Source organism: Nicrophorus vespilloides, unplaced genomic scaffold (genome assembly GCF_001412225.1).
Source record: "Nicrophorus vespilloides isolate i.1.1-1 unplaced genomic scaffold, Nicve_v1.0, whole genome shotgun sequence".
In the NCBI taxonomy this organism is placed as follows: Eukaryota; Metazoa; Arthropoda; class Insecta; order Coleoptera; family Silphidae; genus Nicrophorus; species Nicrophorus vespilloides.
Genome location: NW_017097212.1, coordinates 73081 through 92622, shown reverse-complemented (window position 1 = coordinate 92622; position 19542 = coordinate 73081). Strand labels below are relative to the sequence as shown.

Sequence of the window (19542 nt, the reverse complement as noted above, 5' to 3'; positions counted from 1 at the left end):
ATTACGAGAAATTACATAACGGCGTCTCGCGTGCCGTCGGGTGATACGACATAAAAAATAAAGAACGTATGCCCTCCGGGAAAGCAAGATCGATCATGTTTCTTTCACTTTAAACAAAGTTAGAATTAATTAGTGCTTTTTCGAGTTGAGTTGAGCGAGATTTATGCACGGCGCGACGACGATCCGCACAGTCCTAAAGGCATAATTAAGTTCGCAGGGCGCATTCCGCAAATAATTCAATTTTTTTTAATAAGTGACTAATGCGAAAAAAGAATCCAAATAGGAGCGGAATTCGGGAAAGCCGAGACTAGAAAGGATACGAATATTCAAAGTAAAAAAAAAATTATGCTCGTAAGCGGAATTATTCTAATTAACTGCGAGCGAGATAAGTGTCAGAGATATGATTGACCTACGGAGGTCGTTTCCATGTGATATGACTTAGTTGCAGCTCGAGTTACGCTAATTTCTTGCAAACGCTTTTTGCATTTTATTTCATTTCTGGAATGTACACACATATTTAACTAAAACATCTATTTTATAAATTATAAAAGTTCAAATACGCACATTAACAAAAAAAAACGATTAAAAAACAGTTTTAGAATTCCGGTATTTCCAAAATTTTACAAAACTTGCAGTTTTTATATTTACAAGTCGAAATCATTACTGCACTTCAAAATCATCTTAGTTTCATTAAAATAAATAACATTAAATAAATATGTTGTTTTCTGACTCGATGTTTGTTTTTTAGTCGACTTTTGGGAAAGAAATATACATAAACGTATTGAAAATAATAATGATGAAAATCGTTTTCACTAAGTTGTTAAATGATAGTTATGTATATCCGTTTAGGAACCAAGACCTGTTACGTGAATACAAAATATTTAAATTCATTGTATTCAAAACAACACTCATCACGTTAGATAGGTTTAGTGGGAAATTGAATTAGCTTCCGCATGCTTCTTTTATAATGAATCTACACATACTTATGTATACATTAATGGATATATGTGTTTGCGAATAAAAGCTGGGGATGTAGCATTTCCATGTAGCGGAGTTAATGAAAAATGTACGTGTATCTAAATGGACATCCATTCGAGGAGAAACCTTACACACATATCTTCTTCACCAATGTGAGTTTATTTTAGACTGTGTTTATTTTATCGTGGCTTTGCGTTACTTCTTCATTGTTGCATTTACGAAAATAATAGAAAGAAGTAGGACTTTCACGTGCTCATTAATTCCGTTTCATACGACACGAAGCGACAGAAGGTTAATCACGTTCAAAAGAAAAAAAATAAAATCATTGAAAATGTTCTCGATTCACTCTCTCTTTAAACGCACACAGTTTTATAAACTTTTATTCAACCTTAACCAGACTTTATTTAAATATTTTGAAAAGCAGTGACTTTGAGATTCTTTGTAAATCAAGTACATGTGCTTTAATAATTGTTGTCGTCAATTACAGACGAGTGCACAAGTGTGTTTTCGCAGAGGCGAGGAATTTGTTTAACCCCATTTATTTTCAAATTCTCCGAGATATTGTCGTTACGCAATATCGGCTTCATTGATGTTACCGCAACTTCTTACTTCATTCATAAACACCTCAGTATTTGTTGTAATCTATTAATAATCATATAATATATGATCAAAACTATAGTGAATCCGCACTGTTCGAAGCTATGAATATAATCAATTTTGTAATGATAACAAATAGATTTGGTTGTAGAAATGAGTGCGTTTGTGCACATAAATTGAAGCTTCAACATGTAAACTGTACCATACATACATTACAATCCTTTATCACGTTTTTTTATATCCAATTGTATGCAAGATTACTTACGAACATTTACACGCAATCGATTTCAAATAAATCGTTCAGATAATAAAGTTAATATTATTACAGCGAAGCAATGAAACCGAAAAGATAACATTTCGTAGAGCAGATGGGGCATTGTTATGACTCCGGAGATTTAAGAGAATAAAGAGGCGGCTTTCGAATTTGTTTATCCGATGTGTTATTATTATTGAATATAAATATAATAAATATGTAATATTTTTTTTGCTCACGCCCGATATACGATCGACATTATATAATATCATTGAATAATAATGTTGTTTGGAATGGATGACGATTTTATACAATGCCAGGGGTCGTTGTGTGTTTTCTTTTTAAGTTTTCCATTTTCTCCCCGGTTTCATTTCGAATATCGACAGATTCCATGCCCCAATACAGGCGACGCGACGGGGGACGAATACATCACACACACATACACATGAAACATAGAAGAAACGAAGCAGCCGAACGAAAATCCCTTTCAACTTCCCACTTGTAAAACGACCCCAATAATATATCTATATATATATATAAGGTTGGGGTGGTGGGTTTATGTATCCGTAATAACAATATTACATATCGACTTTTTCGTTAATCATTTCACCCCGCGATAACGCCGTCCAAACAGCGGCATCTATTATTCATCGGATCAATAAAATTAAATACGTTTACCCAACTATTACGGAAAGTGTGCTGTTCCATTGTTTGTTTCTTTTATAATGACATCCGATTATGCTTACTTTCAGGTGTTTTCACTCTGCCTGCTTACAAATCGTTCAGTCATCGTCGTTCAGCCCAACGAAAACATAACAAATAATTGATATTAATTAAGCTATATCCCTGTGTGTGTATTTACTGGAATGCCTATAATGTTCATCTCCAACGCCTACTAACCATATTTCATTTGATGTTGCACTAAATATTATGCTATGTGTTAATAGAAAAGCGTATTTATTCAATTAAATAAAGAGCTTTACCTATGTAAATGGATCAATAAGCGTTGATTGTATAAACGCACATTATTACTATAATGTATGTAATACATAATAGATTATCTGATTAGTATTTCACAATTAGTGTTAACAAATTGTTTATAAATGAAAGTTGAGTAAAACTATGATTACTTGACAAGTATATCATAGTTTACTTTTGATGGTTTTTAAAAAACGAATCTATCTAGTTCATAAATTAAAAATGGATTTCAGATACGTTCCAAGAATACATGGGTCGGATGTTCGCTATTTTTGTAATAAGCGAAAATAAAAATGCGGTATAGTGTTAGTGGGAGCGCACAAATGCAAGTCGGTAGAAGTCCACCACACCACAATTATAGTTCTTTCTCTCTCTCTCTCGTCCATGTAAAACGCAAGTAACGGTTCGTCGTTCCGTTTCGCTCTCTATAGAAGCGTTATTTTAAAGTTACGGAATGCATTAAGTAGCACACATAGAGCGAGTGTAAGTAATACAAACAGGAGGGCAGAGAAAAGAAGAAAGAAATATTATTAGAACGAAGAAATAAATAAAGCTGAGCTGAAACGTCGGAGGGCAGCGACTTTGGCATTACTTCTACAACTAGTAGTAGGATGGTGATTATTATTATTATTGTTGTTGCCGCTACTAAAGCGAAGTGTTGCTGTTGCCGATGCCCGTTTCTTCTTACGTAAGCAAATATGTATTTCTTTGTGTGTGAAACTCTATACGAAACATACTGAGCGGTGGTAGAAGGCGTACGCGCGCGGTTACGTACATTTCTGTATGTATCTTTGCCCATGCACATGTGGATTGCAGATAACAAGGTCGTTTACATTCTACTCGAAAAACTGATTTAAGCTTTTGTTGTTCCCGAACGTCTGTGTATCTAGAAAATACAAAAAGGAAAAAGAGAAAAGGAGAAAACGAGCGAGGAAATAATAAAATGAAGAGAGTGCAATGCATTGGACAGGACAGAGGAGGAGACCTAAAAGCGATATCGTAAAGCTTTCGCGAGTACAAAAATATTTAAGAGTTTTCGGAAAATATTTACGTTTTGGCAAGAGAAATGCAAAGCCGCCCCCCCTCGTTCAGCGGAGATGTCAACAGTAATGCAGTTGCATTTCGGTTGGGTTTCGGGATTGGTTTAAGGTCACATTATCGCCGTTTAATTGGGTGATGAGGATTCCGCCGCCGTCCGCTCGGGCTGGTGGATATTTTGCGGTCATTGCGTGGGTTGTGTTTGAGTATTATGTGTGTATCAAGCGGATCGATACAAGTAAGTGAACACCAGAAATCATCCCCCTCGAGGGGGCAGACCGAGGGAGGCGGTGGCGGTGGCGGCGGCGGCGTCGCGGCGCACGTTCTCCAAATCAACCCGCACACAGATACACGTACACCCTCGAACCACCCCACAGATTGTGACGCACTCCCTTTTATTAAACTGATAAACACAGGAACTTCTTCTACCGCCACCTTTTAATTAGCGAATCAATTTGTTAAAGTACTTGCGAATCTCAATAGGGCCACTTGCGTAGAGTTCAATTGGCCACCGTGAATAAAGTATATTTTCGTGATTGCTAATCGCCGTGAAATTAAATGTAGCCGCTCGTTCGGTTTGTGTGGAGAACAATTTCTCAAAGGAAACCACTTATGTCACACAAACCGGGACGGGGAACGAAATCTACGCGCGCGGCATTTCCTGTTATTTCCGCTAACTTGAGACCCAACACACTCACTCCAACGCACATCTGTCCATTCTAGTAGGATATACACACTCTCACACACACACACAAAGTCAATATTTTCCGAGCCAACAGAATTGAACCGATTTTATTATCATTTTCCACGCTCGAGAGGAAATGCTGTCGCATCGTTGACGGTCTGAATAATTAAACACCTCTTAAACAGTCGTTAACTTTTGTTTTGCGAATTTCTTATCGCATACGCGTATCGCAGAGATAGTCGCGAGCCTCCGGTAGATTTCAATTCTGCATTTATTTTTTTCTCTCTGTGCTGAAAAATTACCTTCAACATCTTCCCTGCCCCCTTGGTAATAAATATTTCATGTACCTGAGAGCGCGCCGAACAAGTTTCCCTTTGCATTTATAATTTCGCCTCTTTCCAAAGCCGCTCCAAGAAACGCGCACACATTTCAGCAAGCTACGTTTTATTGTCTCCAATTACCCGAATGCAAGCTTATTTACACCGTCTTATGCAATCATCGCGTTGCGACAAGTGATACAAACACACACAGACTACAAAAAAAAAAAAAACGTATATGTATTCGTGTGCCTATACGTGTGTGTGTGTTCACAGTTAACCGCTAAGTGCATTACATTAAAGTATACATTTTTTTTTTATAAACCTAGTATTTATCTAATTTATCAATGTACTTTTCCGTTAACCATCGAAGAATATAAATCGAAGCTCTTAAAACTCATTTTCCTCTTCAGTTTATATCGGACAGATTTCTCGCTTTGCAAAATCATTTGAATAATTAATTATTCGTAACCTTCGCCTTATGCATCGCTCCAATAATTGCAATTACCTCCTGATAATTATTCAAACCACTGTTCGTTTCATTGCTAATCAATATCGCCACTATTATTTTAATTACTCTCAACTAAATACGCTTAATTCTCGATCAAGTTGTTTTAGTGTAAATAATTTTTTTAAGCAAAACATGTAGTAATGCTTAATATAGATTTAAAAAAAAATGTGTACATTTTTTTTGCGAATTAATTATTGAGTTGAGGAAGTCGATTTAATTTAGATTGAGATAAATATAGAGTTATAAAACGTAGGATTGTGTTATTTTTATATTTCGCATTGAGTAACAGAGTTCTGTAGTACCAACTTCATCCGGATTACGTGTTAATACGCATGTCTCGAAAAAAAAAAATAAATACAGGTTCGACCAACCACAGTGCAGACAATTCTACGACAATTGGTAGAATTAAAAGGCACGAGCGTATTTCCAGTTCGGCACTGATCCAGGTAGTAGTTGTAGTAGTGGTGTTGCTCAACGGGACGCGTACGTAATCAGTGATTATAAGTGAACACAATAGGAGAGTGAAAACAGTTTAGTGATTGTTACAACATTTAATGGTCATATAATTTCGGGAAATAATAATAATAATTAAGGTAAACATTGTTTATTTGTTTGAATTAAACGAAACACATTAAATAAATATTTTGCTGAATAAAATTGGCAAAATATTAACAAATTTAGTGTGTTGATATATAATCAACTAAATCATTTATTATATTACATAAAATTTAATCGATAATATACATAAATAGTATTATTGTAATGAAATGCAGTAATATAATGAAAGTTGATAAAATTATATTATAACGAAGGAAGTGAAAAAAAATAATTATATATAACATGTGTTATTAATTTGAACTAATGATCCAAGATTCACTGAATTGTGAAATGAAAAATGTGTGGCAGAAACAACTGCTTCAGCGTGATATTAAAGAGCATCACCATATGGTAAAAATTGAATGAAAATGGTTCTTAAGTCAAGTGCAAACGTCACTAAGTGAACAATTAAATGGAACAATTAAATGTGACACAAATAATCGTATTTTATTATGATTTAAATTTGTATTATTTGTATTAGATTAAACTGTATTTGATTGAGGAAGTGTGCGTTTTAAAAACAATGAATATAACAGATATTGATCCAGCAACAAATGAAAACCTAATTATGTTTTAATTTACGAACTGAAAAAGTTTCACTTCCTGCGTCTGTGGGCGCACGTGGATTTATTAAATGTGTTTTAATTAACTCACGGTATTTTTTTCTCTCTTTGTTGCAGGTGAGTAGCGAGAGCAGAAGCGCGCGTGTTTGGAGCAGATGATGATAGGAACAAAAAAAAAATAAAATAAAAATCAAATCGGGTAATCGATTAAGCAGCGTAAGTTGATGAAAATCTGAATTTCGAATCGATGTTGTGAGCGCTCATGAACAAAAAAAAATGATCTGCAGGATGTCGTGTCATATGTTCGGTGTGAGCTTTCTCTCTTTCTATATATGTATATATATAGAAATATCAAATGGTTTTTGGCTAAATATATTCGTTTGAACCCTAAATTACCTAAATGGTTTGTAAGCGGGTTCAAGGGGGGCGACGGAGGGGGTTTAGAGCTTGACTGTATTCTTCTCGTTCTTTTTATTTTTCTCTTTTTCCATCTTCTGCTGCTTTAATATTTTCGTGTCGCGGCTGCCGAGGCGGATGCCCCCTTAATATCGAATGGGTGAACAACCTCCGGCATGAAGAGGGTTGTGGCTGCTGCTGCTGAAGCTAGAATTTAGGGAGCTTTGCTGCTCTTTCCAAAAAACCTTTCTGAAAGTGCCGAGACGTTAGACAGGATGATGAGATGATGAGGAGCGAAGGCGAAAAAACGCGCATTGAAAATCTGTTGCGCTTTACCACCTAAATCTTTACTTCAATAGGTGTTTTTTTCTTTCTTCTTCTTCATCTTCTCGTGATATATGATATGATATTAACAGATATTTGCGACATTAATTAAATTGTTGGAAAAATAATGGAAATGCCTCCGCCTCTCTTCGTTGTAAATATACGAGTGTTGTATTTGGCTCTCCGTGTGTTATGTATATTTATGTAGGCTCTAGCTGTTGTGATATGTAGTCAATAGGTTTATCGACAAATACGTTATATACCAATCTCATCCCTGGTAAAGCTGGGCCACCCCTGCCAACACCCACCGGGCGTGCTCCCCTTTGGGCCCCTCGCATCCCCCGCGCCCCATCCACACAAACTCGCTCTCAAACATCCACACACAAACACACATACAGAGAGAGAGAGGGCACAAACGCGCAGCACAACGCTCTGCGAAACGGCGCATTGCAACACAAAATGAACTACAATCATGAAATTGATAATTACAATAACAAAGATATATGTATTCGCGTGGGCAGTGCCTGTGTGTATGAAAATATTTTCAGCTCTCCGTTTTATTTATTCATCGGGCTTTAATTAATTTGATTAGAGCACTGTGTTTATTGCACGATACACATTACAATACATACGTGCAAAAATTTGCTGTTGCTTTTTTTTTACCGTTCCCGGTAAATACATATATTTTGTTTAACAGTTTTATTCATTAATTCGTTAAAAAAAAAAAGGAACGAGTCGCGCCGCGCCGCCGTATGTCGTAACCCGCAACCCTTTGTGCACCCTCGTTCGCTTCCACTTTATACCCTCCCGCCGGAAACACATTAACTACTTTAATCCTTTTATTCCGCAAACAAAAAACGTTTAACTAATACACCGGCCACAAATAATGCAACCTACTAGTGTTGCTTAAAATCCGACTTGCGTTATACAATCATCATTACAAATAAATCCGTAACATAACAATCGTTATGAGATAAAAGTGAAAAGTGTTTGAATAAACATATCAAGTTTAATTGACCCGTACACACACACACACACAACAAACGAACAAATCTGTTGGTGAGATTAAGCGAAAGCCGGAATTACCTAGTATTAAAATCGTGGCGGAATTGCCTTCGGGCGTTGGTTAAACGGTACAAATAAGTTGTTTTTAAGATGCTGAACCGCCTAAAACAATTACGGCTGGATTAAAATCGCCCGACGCGCATAAATCATTCGAACGATGTAATGTTTATTATTATTATTTCGAGTTATTAATAATGCGACGCTCGATTAGCATGGTCTCGCTGTAAAATTGTTGCGGTTATTATATATGGGGCAGTATAACACGCGTTTGTCACGTAATTCGAGGCGACGGAAGAAATTAGTTAATTCATCGTTTTTCATATAATTATATCCTAATAACAATCTTTATTGGCTAACATTCAGTTGAAGCCAAATAACCGCCGACCTAGATCTTGCCGCCCTAGACGTGGGCATTATGTATTATTCATACGACAAAAAGCCCAAGATTTCTATAAAATAACTCTTTTCCTCTCACATAATATTTGTTTTTCTTAGATAAAAATAAAATCTGCAGTACTTACAAAGTAATTAAAAACATTGAACAGAAACCATAAAATGTATATTGCAATGATAATTTGAGAATTCGAAGAATAAGATTTCAATTTGTAAAATACATACCGAAACAGTCAATACTTACAAAGTAATTAAATACTCGTAAATTATGAATAGCGTCAGCGCTTACAAAGTGATTTAAAACTCATTGAAATTATAAAATTTATATTCAATAGTTTAAATTAAAATGATAATTTTTGAGTGCAAAAGTCTAGGAAATATACAAATTAAACTTCAATTGTTATTTGCATATTGCGCTCCAATAATATGTACATGCAATTACAACTTTCAGTGAAAAGTTTCAGTATCGAACTTTTGAATTATTAACACATTGCTCTGGAGGATTTAACTTCATTTTTTGAAATAGTTTAAATCAGAATTAAGTTTACGTGAAAATAATGCAAACATATTACATATTTAAACCTTTTTCTGATATCAAATGTGAAGGGTATAAAGTGTGCGGCGCGGCGCATTTTTGCTGAATCGAAGTGGATTCCGTGTCGAAATTGTACGTGAAAAATACCGTATGATGGATTCGAGCTGCTGCGAACGCTTAAAGTGAAAATCCGGCCTTGCTTCTCTGATACGTGGATCAGATAGATGTGTGTGTCTGTGTATACGCAAGGTCCGAGGATTGCAACAGCCGTTTATTTACAGCTCTCGCACGAGGTATGCGCGCTATACGCGGGAGAAGTAAAGTTCGTACTACTTATTAATTGCAACAATAGTGTCCTGATTTAGGACAACGCTCGTCGTCACTGTCCTCAATCTACCATCATCATCATCGTTCACAGGAAGAAGTGAGAGTACATATGGAACCGTTTTTATTGATCGGTGCGCGTGTTCCTTCAAAACCCATTGTCTATTGTCTATTTAACCATAATCGTAGGCTTCGTAACGTGTTTATTTTTATTATTACTTCCTCCTGTTTACTGTTTCGAAGCTGCGCAAACTGGCGTGTTTTGCTTGATTTTTATGCTTGCGAAGGGGTTGAATTTGCATAAAAGCTTATTAGCATTGTAGATATTATCGGGCAACTTGCCCTTAGCACTCGGGAACAGGTGCATTAGCTCACTAAATTCCGATTTGTTACCCGGGGTTGAAAATTAAATTTTTAATCTTTCATGAATAAATCTGACTGCTCCGAATCAATGCGCGCGGGGTGTATATATATTGGATAGGTGTGGCTGTTGCTGTTTTTTTTCTGTTCCTTTTCGCATTCATCATCCTAAATGAATCAGGTGTGAGGATAAATTTCGACCGTGTAATATCTCCATTAAAACAAATTTAACGTAACGCGAGTTGTTAAAGCAAATATATAATCGCGTTGCGATAATTCCGAGGGTGGTTTTGAATTGAGGGATATAAAGCCGAGGGGCGGATGTGTCTGAGGGGGATGAGTGTGTGTGTGTGAGTTGTTGGAAACGAAACCGTATTTCGTTCGAGCAAAGTTTGTGCATATTTAAAGAAGTAGCTAGTAGCAAGCGAAACGGTAGCTAGTGAAGTGGGTGCGAGAGGGATGCGAAGCGCGCCTACCCATCGATATGTGTGGAGGAGAGAGAGAGACAGAGAGAGAGAGAGGGAGACGGAGAATATCAGAGAGCCGGTTGCAAGCACAGTGAGCGAAACAGCCCCCCAACACTAATTTGTTCTGCATGAGACTTGAACTTCTGCCCGACATTATTGCTTTGGAACAAGTCCAACTTAACGAAATTAAAACAATAGCTTACGTAGATTAGGCGACGTGTCGCGACGCGTTCGAAATTATTGTTTACAAATTTCCGACACACGAGATGAAATATTAAAGAACAAGAGAAATATCAAGAAAAGAAAACGACGACAAATATGAATGAATGAATGAATGAGATGAGTCTTTTCTCGCATTTCAATCAGCGCCTCGCATTGTGTTCGCGCCGCCGCGTTTCTTCTTCACAAGTGATATTTACCTGACTGCTGTATATTCACCTTAAACAAACCAATAATTAGAGTATTCTTTGCAGGGTCACTGGAGACCCTTGTGCACAAAGTAAGTTATCATTTTATTTATTTACTTCATCCTTTTTTCTTTTATTTACCCTTTGGTTATTTTTTTCAAAGAAAAGTTCACTTCATTTTTCCTCAATGTACATAATATTTACCTTTCGCCGAGAAGATGATTTAGCTCAGCCGACCATTTATTTTCGGCACTTCATTCTCATCCCGGATCTCGATTTAACCCATTCATCAAATTGCACAGGCCCTGATCGTATCCTGATTGCATTTCCAGCGCAAAGTAAATTCGCTTATTACAATTATCCAATAAAAAAGTAACATCTCAATGTTAACATTATGATCGAAATACTTTTAATACAATTTATTGGGCAAAATACTTGAATTCAAATAAATAAATCTCCCATTGACTTCGATACAAGGTCGATAAAGTTTCAAAGGTTCTCGAACCATTAACTTCTATTCAAGGAGACAGTTTTTACAAATACATGATACATCTATGAATATAGATGCTTAAGTCGACACAGATCAATTAAAAAGTGTGATCTAACACGCGATGAGACATATTCATTCCTAACAAATTTAAAACTAGTAAGAGTCATCGCACAATTTGTATTTTGCAGAATTTGATTAATTTGAGACAATTTGTCTTGTGTTTTGAAAGAATTATTGTAAAATGAAACGTTTATGTTCTTAATAATCAATTGTATTAATTTGATGATACAGAAAATATAGAAGCAAAAGCAGTGAAAAAAAATGTTGTATGAATATATATATGAACTGGATGTAGAAACCGTCTACAATTCTAACGGTTCAAAAAGCGGGTCAAACGGCGCCTTGCTCTATTCAGACTCGTATTTCCGCATAAACGTACATACCTGTCTACGAAAACTTTTGAAATCTTAATTGTTTCGCAGTGTTCGCCAGTTCTAAAGGACAGAATTGATTTAATTGGTTTCGATTACACGGAACGCAAATCTGTTTGCTCTCTCCCAACGAGCATCGCAGCAACATGAAACTCGCGAATTACAGCCGATATAAATTCAAACGATTTAATGACCTCGGCTTTTTGCACCGGCTCGAACTCGACTCGATGATACAAGGAGCAGGATCTGAAGAAGGAGAAGGAGAGACACGAAGAATGGGATTCCCATCTGCGAGAGTAATTACCGAAATTCCGTAGACTAGAAATTCTCTCTCTCTCTTTCTCGCTCTATTTTTTATTTATTTGTCTCTTCGGGTTTAGAAAATGAATAGAAATTTCGCGTTTACGTTTTGTCGTTGGGAACGAAATAAGACGGCGGTATTGAATTGAAAACTAGTGAAAGTGTACGAATTTGAGCTTTCTAATTTCGTTAGGGATGTTACTTCTTTTTTTTTGTTGTATAAATATGTAAGTAGTACGTGAGCGCATTCTTTAATGTATTTCAACAAAACAGAATAATACACTTGACTTTGTTTTCCAATAATCTTTTGAAACTTTAACGGAAACGCGCAGATAACCCATATTAACTACACCGATAATATTTGTTTTAAGTTAATTCCATTCGCAAATACTACTTATTCAAACATCGTTTTACTTTCATTGTAAGCACTACTGCTTCTATCTATTATATAAATCTAAATTATCTAATCGTGTATTTAAAAAGAAAAAGGATTAATGCAAATTAATCTTATTTGTAAGGATAACCAGTAAATCAAAGATTGTGCTTCATTCACGAATCTTAAAACAAGCAAATTACAACAACAAACAATCTACTAGCTTTATATTTATAAAACGATTAATAGTACACGAGAAAGAACATATTATTTATATAACATATACGTTCTTCTTACATAATAGACCTTTCTGTCTTGAGAACGCAATTACGTCAACATAATGCATTCAATTTCTTTCTAAAATATGCTGTTATTATTCTCTATTAATAAATCATTATAGATTTGAGTATTGATTGAAATATTTCATGAATAATAATACTAGATTCATATTTGTTATGTTTATTAATTGGTGACTTCACTGCATTTGACAATTGTTCTCAAGACCTCCTTTGAGTAAACGACATCCGCACTTAAGAAAGTGGCCTTAATTATGGAAAAAAACAACGAGGTAAATTGAGTTATGTTATGTAGTAGACTATTCGAAGTATTATAGATAAGTATAGAAGAAAAGTACAATAGATGTTTTCGTTAATTATTATTAGTAGAATTTGAAGGTGAATTAAAAGTTTGGAATCATAAACCGTGAATACTAGGAAGGTTCAAGGGAAAGTAAAAAAATTGGGATTACGGCCATCTGTTTATAGAATTCTTGAAAGAAACTGTGTGTAAGGGGAAGCACGTTGGAGGAAGGTTCAATCTGTCAAGGCTCTGAATCGTTTTGCGCTGTCAAAATAAAGAGAGAGAGAGAGAGAAAAAAAAAAGAACGGAGAAGGTGCTGAAAAGAAAGGCGATGAAGAAGAGAGAAGAAAGCTTCCGGACAGTAAAAACAGCGGGGAGGATGAAAGAATAGGATGTACGCAGGATGTGTAAATTAAAGCACCGAGTTTAATTAAGTCCTTTCGGTGTGTGTGGAAAAGTAATTTCGTGTTTTCACGTATTATTAAAGATTTAAGAAGTCCCGGTGCAAGTGCGCCCGGTTCTCAGCGACTGATGGTTGTTTTAATTAAGATTTGAAACCGGCGAGGACACTATTTATCAAATTAATGTCGACAATCATTTAGCGTTCCGTTTTGAGTCTGCAGAAGAGAAGTGAGGGCGTGCGAGAAGGATGTTGTAGGGACGGCGAGCAAGAGAACGGCGACGACGGAGAGCACGTGCGACTCTGCGCCCTCCTTCCGCCCTCATCTCCTCACCCCTTAACACACACACACACACCATTTCTCTATCCATTACAAGTCGCGTAAAAATAGCCCCCGCAGCTTTTTATACCCGAGGGATAAACACAATAAACGAACGGCAAATTACATTGAAACCCGGGTGTCGGGCATCCACAAAACACACTGCAAACAAACAAAAAAGACAAAAATTATCAGCCGGGCGATAACATTCCTTTTTACACTAATTAATATAAATTAGCAGCGAAATACTGCTGCGAGAAATCGTATGGTCTCTTAATTACCTGGAGCTTCAAGGCAATTACGGAAGGCTCCTGCTTCTTCCGCTCCTCTCGTTTCACTCGTTTAGCAATGAAATTTCATTTAAACCAACAAAAACTTTAAAATCGATTTAAATAATCCACTGCTTCTACTTCTACTCCTCATCCGGTGACTACCGTTCGATGGCGGCATTGCTTTAAATCCAGATTATAATAGTTTCATGCTGTAAGCTGTCCTAATCTGATTAAAACGGAAGTTCGGTTGCCACTGTATCCAAACAGTAGCATTTACTTTTCTTGTTTCTTCTTTTCTTCAAGGTGGATTGTGTTGCCCTTTTCTCTTATTTCCACATTATTTTTTGTAATCATACTTTCCACCTCTTCATTTTCATTAATTCACTTATTTTTCTATTCAATTATGATATATTTATTATACAATTATGTAGGATTTTCACAAACAAAAGTTTCAATTTTTATATGAAGTATATTTTTGAAATGTTGATTATTACAATGTGCGAAATGAATGCGTGAGTTTATTTATTCATACTAAAAGCTACCATTGCTGAAACTCATTTGAAAAGCGACGATTATTTATTTATTCAATCATGATGGAAATGTGCTATATGCTTTTCATGCATTTGGATTATATTCAACTACGTTAATTATTCAACAAATTGAAAAAAAAATGGACATGAAGATTCCGATTTTCGAATTTACAAAACGTTATTTTTTTTTTCAATTTACACATTTAAATAATTAATTGACCGTTGATTGATTTATATCAAATGTGTATAAATACAACAATTGTGGAAACGTTTATTTGTTAATCAATAAACGTGACGCTAAATGTATGTGTATTTAAAGTGTGAATGCTCAGAGCTAAACAAACATTTTAAATCAAATTTAATAGTAGATTTATACCTGTTAAGATATATTTTTTTAATATCCGATTTTTATTATCAAAAAGTTATTGAATACAATCAAATAGTATTAACGGAGATGAACTTTGATCAAAGTGACAATAAATAAATAAATGAACGTTATAAGGAATATTCACAATCTTGTATATAATATAAAAATGTGAATAAAATAGAGAATATAGAATTTGCGAATACCCATGAGTGCGATCAATAAAATTCAAACCTTGCTTGTACATATAAAAATAGAAGTTAGACGACTCGCTCGCAATTTATGCTTTCGCAATAATCCATGCTGCAATTAGCATTATTTCGACACTAATAAATTTGACTTTGAATTTTCGGTTAATAACATTTATTATATAGCAAAAATAAATAATATCTTAATAGTTGGCTTCGGGCTCAACACTCGGGTCGATGCCATTTGACTTGAATTTTAAGTTCCGTGAAAACTATGGACACCTCTTTAATTTTAATTGGAATTGCAAATTACTTGATACATAGATTACATTCATTAAATGCTTGCATTACAAGTTAGTTATTTTATGTTTTATTCGAATATTTTGCAAATAATTTAAACTAAATATATACAAACAGTTCATTGTGTTGCTTTTTGTTGATACATATCTAAAATTTTAATGGATTTACGTGGCAATGAATGATTATTAACCTCAAGGATCAAACGTTAAGATCTGATTTGAAGTCTACGACTGGAATATAAATACGCGCTAATCCTAGATAATCGGATGAGTCCTGTTCGCAGAGCGCGCCGAACGCTAAACATGTTTTCGTTTTCGGAATCCAATTCCGTCCACTTGCCGCTTACAAAATTTATGTAAGCAAAACGACAATTGATTAATATATTATCAATTCAAACGTCAAACAAAAAATTCACAAAATTTGATTTGTTGTATTTGTTTAATTGTTATATTTTTGTTTTGTTATTCAGTTAATCTAAAAAGTATATCGGTTTGATGTATTAATAAATATATGTAATGTAAAGAAAAAAAATGAGAACGTGATGTTTAGAAAGTGGTTCGAGTATAAAAATTCATTGAGCGTTGATTTTCTTCATAAATTATGTGCGTCAAGTAAAATGGTATTGATCGTTTGCGTGAAGCATTTGTGTAAGGGAATCTGAATGATCGGAAAAAGTAAAAGAAAATGGAAAGTTGAGAGAGAAGCGCGAAGATCAAGGAGACGAAGAAAAGTGCCGTAATTGATTGAATAGAATAGCTGCGGAATTTCCTCTTGACGTTCATTTCGTTTGTGAGTATATATTAAGTGATTTGTTGTGCGTCGTTTGATCATGACGCAACACGAATGAAGATTATTGTACATTTCGAGCAAAGCAAGAATGAAAAAAGAAATGAGGAGGAGAAACATTACGTTTGTTTGTGGTGAAGGTCTGAGGCGAGAAATAGTGGACTGCCTTGCAAGGTTTTCCAACTTCGAGCGATCGCGCAACGAACGTGTGTTACTTCATTTCGTCTTAGCCTATGAGAGCTGTATTATCATTATTATTATTATTATTATTAATTCTCCTTTTCCTTTCTGGCGTTATGTTGTTGTTGTTGATTTTTTTTTTCTTTGTTGACGTTACGCCGCCACCGCCGCCGTCCCGCGGCTCCAAAGTGAAAGTAAAAACGGCGCGGTTCATCCGACGACGGCTGACGTCACGAGAGAGCGCGCTTTTAATGGAGCGCGGGCGTCGCGACGCGCCCGCATCGCGCATCTCCTCCAATCCTCGACCTCATGCAAGGTGACGTCGGCAAGGTTATCAAATCGTAGGCAAGTCCAACGCGGATTTAGAATATCCCCATTATGTTTACACACACACATACAGACTATTACCAAGTCGAATTCCGAATTCATTATTCTCCGGCTGGCTGAGATTAACGGGAGTGTAGCGGAAAACCGTTACGTAAAACATATGCTCTTTAAGTGTTGCTTGCTTGCTTAGCCTTAACATACACACATGCTTAAAGAGAGAGAGAACAAGGAGGTTTGTTCCGATTGAACTAATCTAATCTATTCCTCTGTCATTCGAAAATAGAACGAATCCATCGTGATAAGATAAATAACAATGAAGCAAAACAATACGAAAAGTCGCGAAAATAGAAATTATGGTGTATAAGATCAGGATTATTATGGTACCAGCTTCATCCAATGAGTCCTGTCATCATAATCATCGTCGTCGTCGTCGTCGATATGTTTATGTAATCGAGCAGCAGTCAAAAGCGTGTGTTAGCTAATCCACGCGGATTACTTTCACCGGCGGGGTTCAGTGGGGAACAGGAGGAGGCATGCGCCTGACAATTGCCCCACATCGCGAACGAACGAGGTCGCGTTTGTAGATGGGGTCGTTTTTGGCTCAAACTTACGTAGAAAGCTTCACTACCTTCCTCCCTTCCCTCCCACCTCTTCGTAAAACACACACACATACAAACGCGAACCAGATATTACACGCCAACTGCGGATCCCCATTTCCGGTAGATATTGCTAATTCAGACTCATTTTCCGCTTTTACTGCATCTTACAAAACATCCCTGCTTGAATTCACAGTTTTACACTAACATATCTTATCTTCTCTACAAATGTTTCTCATAATCAAGTTTATAAAACTTTGCCGTAATTATTTTACTTATTACTTGTATTTTCATTTATATTCATCATAGTCGCTGATTATTATAAACATAAATTATTACAAAATTGAATTTTTATATAATATTGCTATTTTTAACATTGCTATTTAAATATTAATATACAGACGTATATTATGTAATCGACTTAATTAAGACAATTAAAAGAAAGTAAATGTGGATTGCAAACATATCTACTTTGCATTAAAATTGTAGTTCATAAATTTATATTTGATTTGAAAACTGTCCCATTGTTTATTTATAGTGGTACTTAATATGTTCAATAAATGCCTTTACCAATTCGATAAGAAAAGATTAGACGTGTCAAATCTGAATAAAGTTAAAGCACTTTATAGTATTTACTTTGCATCAATTTTATTTACTTTTATTTTGTAACAGTCGACCAAACTTCTGACAATGGAAAGTGCTGTGTCTTTCTTTTCTATTCTAAACCCGGCATGGAAGCGCCACAACTTTTATTTACTTTTCACTTGTTTTCTATTAAAATTCCCGAATTCCCGTCCACTCTCTATCTCCGTTTCTATTTCAAGCAATGATTCATATATTCTAATTCTATTATTCACAACGGAATTGTTTATATTTTGATTTTTGCGACCGATTAATTATTTTCGATAATAATTGTGTTTTCATCTCTCATCAATTATTACTGATAATGAGAACCACGTGGTTCGTTTGAAATAATGTTGGGCTGGAAAACCAACTGATACGTGCATTCATACAACGAATGCAGTTACACGGCTATTGAATATAAAATATTTACGTTATAACTGTTTTATGTTCACGGAACATCGAAATGCCGCATTGTTTGTTAGCTTCGTACAGTTAAAAGTTTTTTTTTTTTTTACTCAAAATAAGAACATTACTTTCTCACATTCTAAATTCTCTCAAACTCATTATATTATACAAGCTCAACTATAAGAATTTAACATATGTGCCAATTGTATACGATCCACCAAAAAGGAAAGTGCCGATGACTAAATATTCAATTCAAGTAATCAATTACGTTTTTATTAAATTCATTTGATTTGGCACATCGTTTAAGTATTCATTTTATTTGTTTTAAACTGAAATCGTACGTATTATATATTTAATTTGCAATTCGAATACGTCAGCAACAGGCGTCAATGTTTCATGGTCATCAACATTTAATCGACATTGATGTTACACTTGGCGTGGCTTCAGATTAGCATACATCAACCGTTCATTAATTCATCGAGTTCCGATTCGATTTACTTCACTATTTATAAGACGCAATTATTGCAACGAATTTCTTTATATATTAATTAATATTATTAAGGAAACTGACGAACTCGCTATTACGAAGTATTTTTAATAGTTTTTTCTTTCTTTTGCTATTCACTACGAAAGCCTTCAATGTACTTGGAACGTACAATTATTAACTGTGCATATTCTTTTTTCTCGAGTTCTATCTGCTTCATTGGTCTATTCTAAACGTGCGTTTCTTCACGGCCAACTTTTAATTTATTGACTAGTAAGGAAACTTATTATGATTGACGTTATCTGAATAAAAATCATTGAAACACGTAATGCATCCAATTCGTTGAAGTAACAATATTTTCAATGATATTCACCGAGTAGTTTATTTTGTTGTTTACAATGCGCGAATGTGAGAAGAGACAATACGTGATGCGCTCGCAACTTTGACGAAATGTTGTAACGTTTCTGGGAAACATTGCGCATAGGGTATTTTGGAATTCTAAGTGCTGTATGCGTGGTAGAAAGAAGCAAAGCCGCCGTTGGTTAATGGACGTTGTGACGTCCCGAAGTGGGTTAGTGTGTCGAGCGTTCGTCGGTGAAAACGCGGACGCCGCAACAAATTTCGAATAGCAGCAGCAACAACAACGGTAATAACAATCATAATCATCGTAAAAAGTAAGTAAAGTCGATGCATCTGAGGCGCTCGAAGAAGTAACGAAAGGGGAGTTGCGTAACACGGCAAAGTGGTTCGACCGAGCCCTTCGAGGGGTGCCCTTTGGGGTTTCGTGTGCGTGCGAGTGTGAGCGA

General features: G+C 35.5%; 1 protein-coding gene across 7 annotated transcripts in view; it reads left to right on the top strand.

The window, feature by feature from the left end:
- LOC108559412 overlaps positions 1–19542 on the top strand; it is a 36817-nt gene that overhangs the window by 7086 nt on the left and 10189 nt on the right. Inside the window, exons 1-2 of one of the 7 annotated variants that reach the window (XM_017916682.1) lie at positions 3968–4082; positions 10855–10880. The exons of 1 other annotated variant lie outside the window; for it this stretch is intronic. In XM_017916682.1, the coding sequence (XP_017772171.1) occupies positions 3983–4082; positions 10855–10880 (126 nt within the window). In that variant the 5' untranslated portion in view covers positions 3968–3982. Of the gene's footprint in view, positions 1–3239; positions 3495–3967; positions 4083–5698; positions 5951–9651; positions 9689–10854; positions 10881–19542 lie in introns of those variants that run through there. 5 more of the 7 variants (XM_017916689.1, XM_017916683.1, XM_017916686.1 and 2 more) reach the window with 5 other exon arrangements.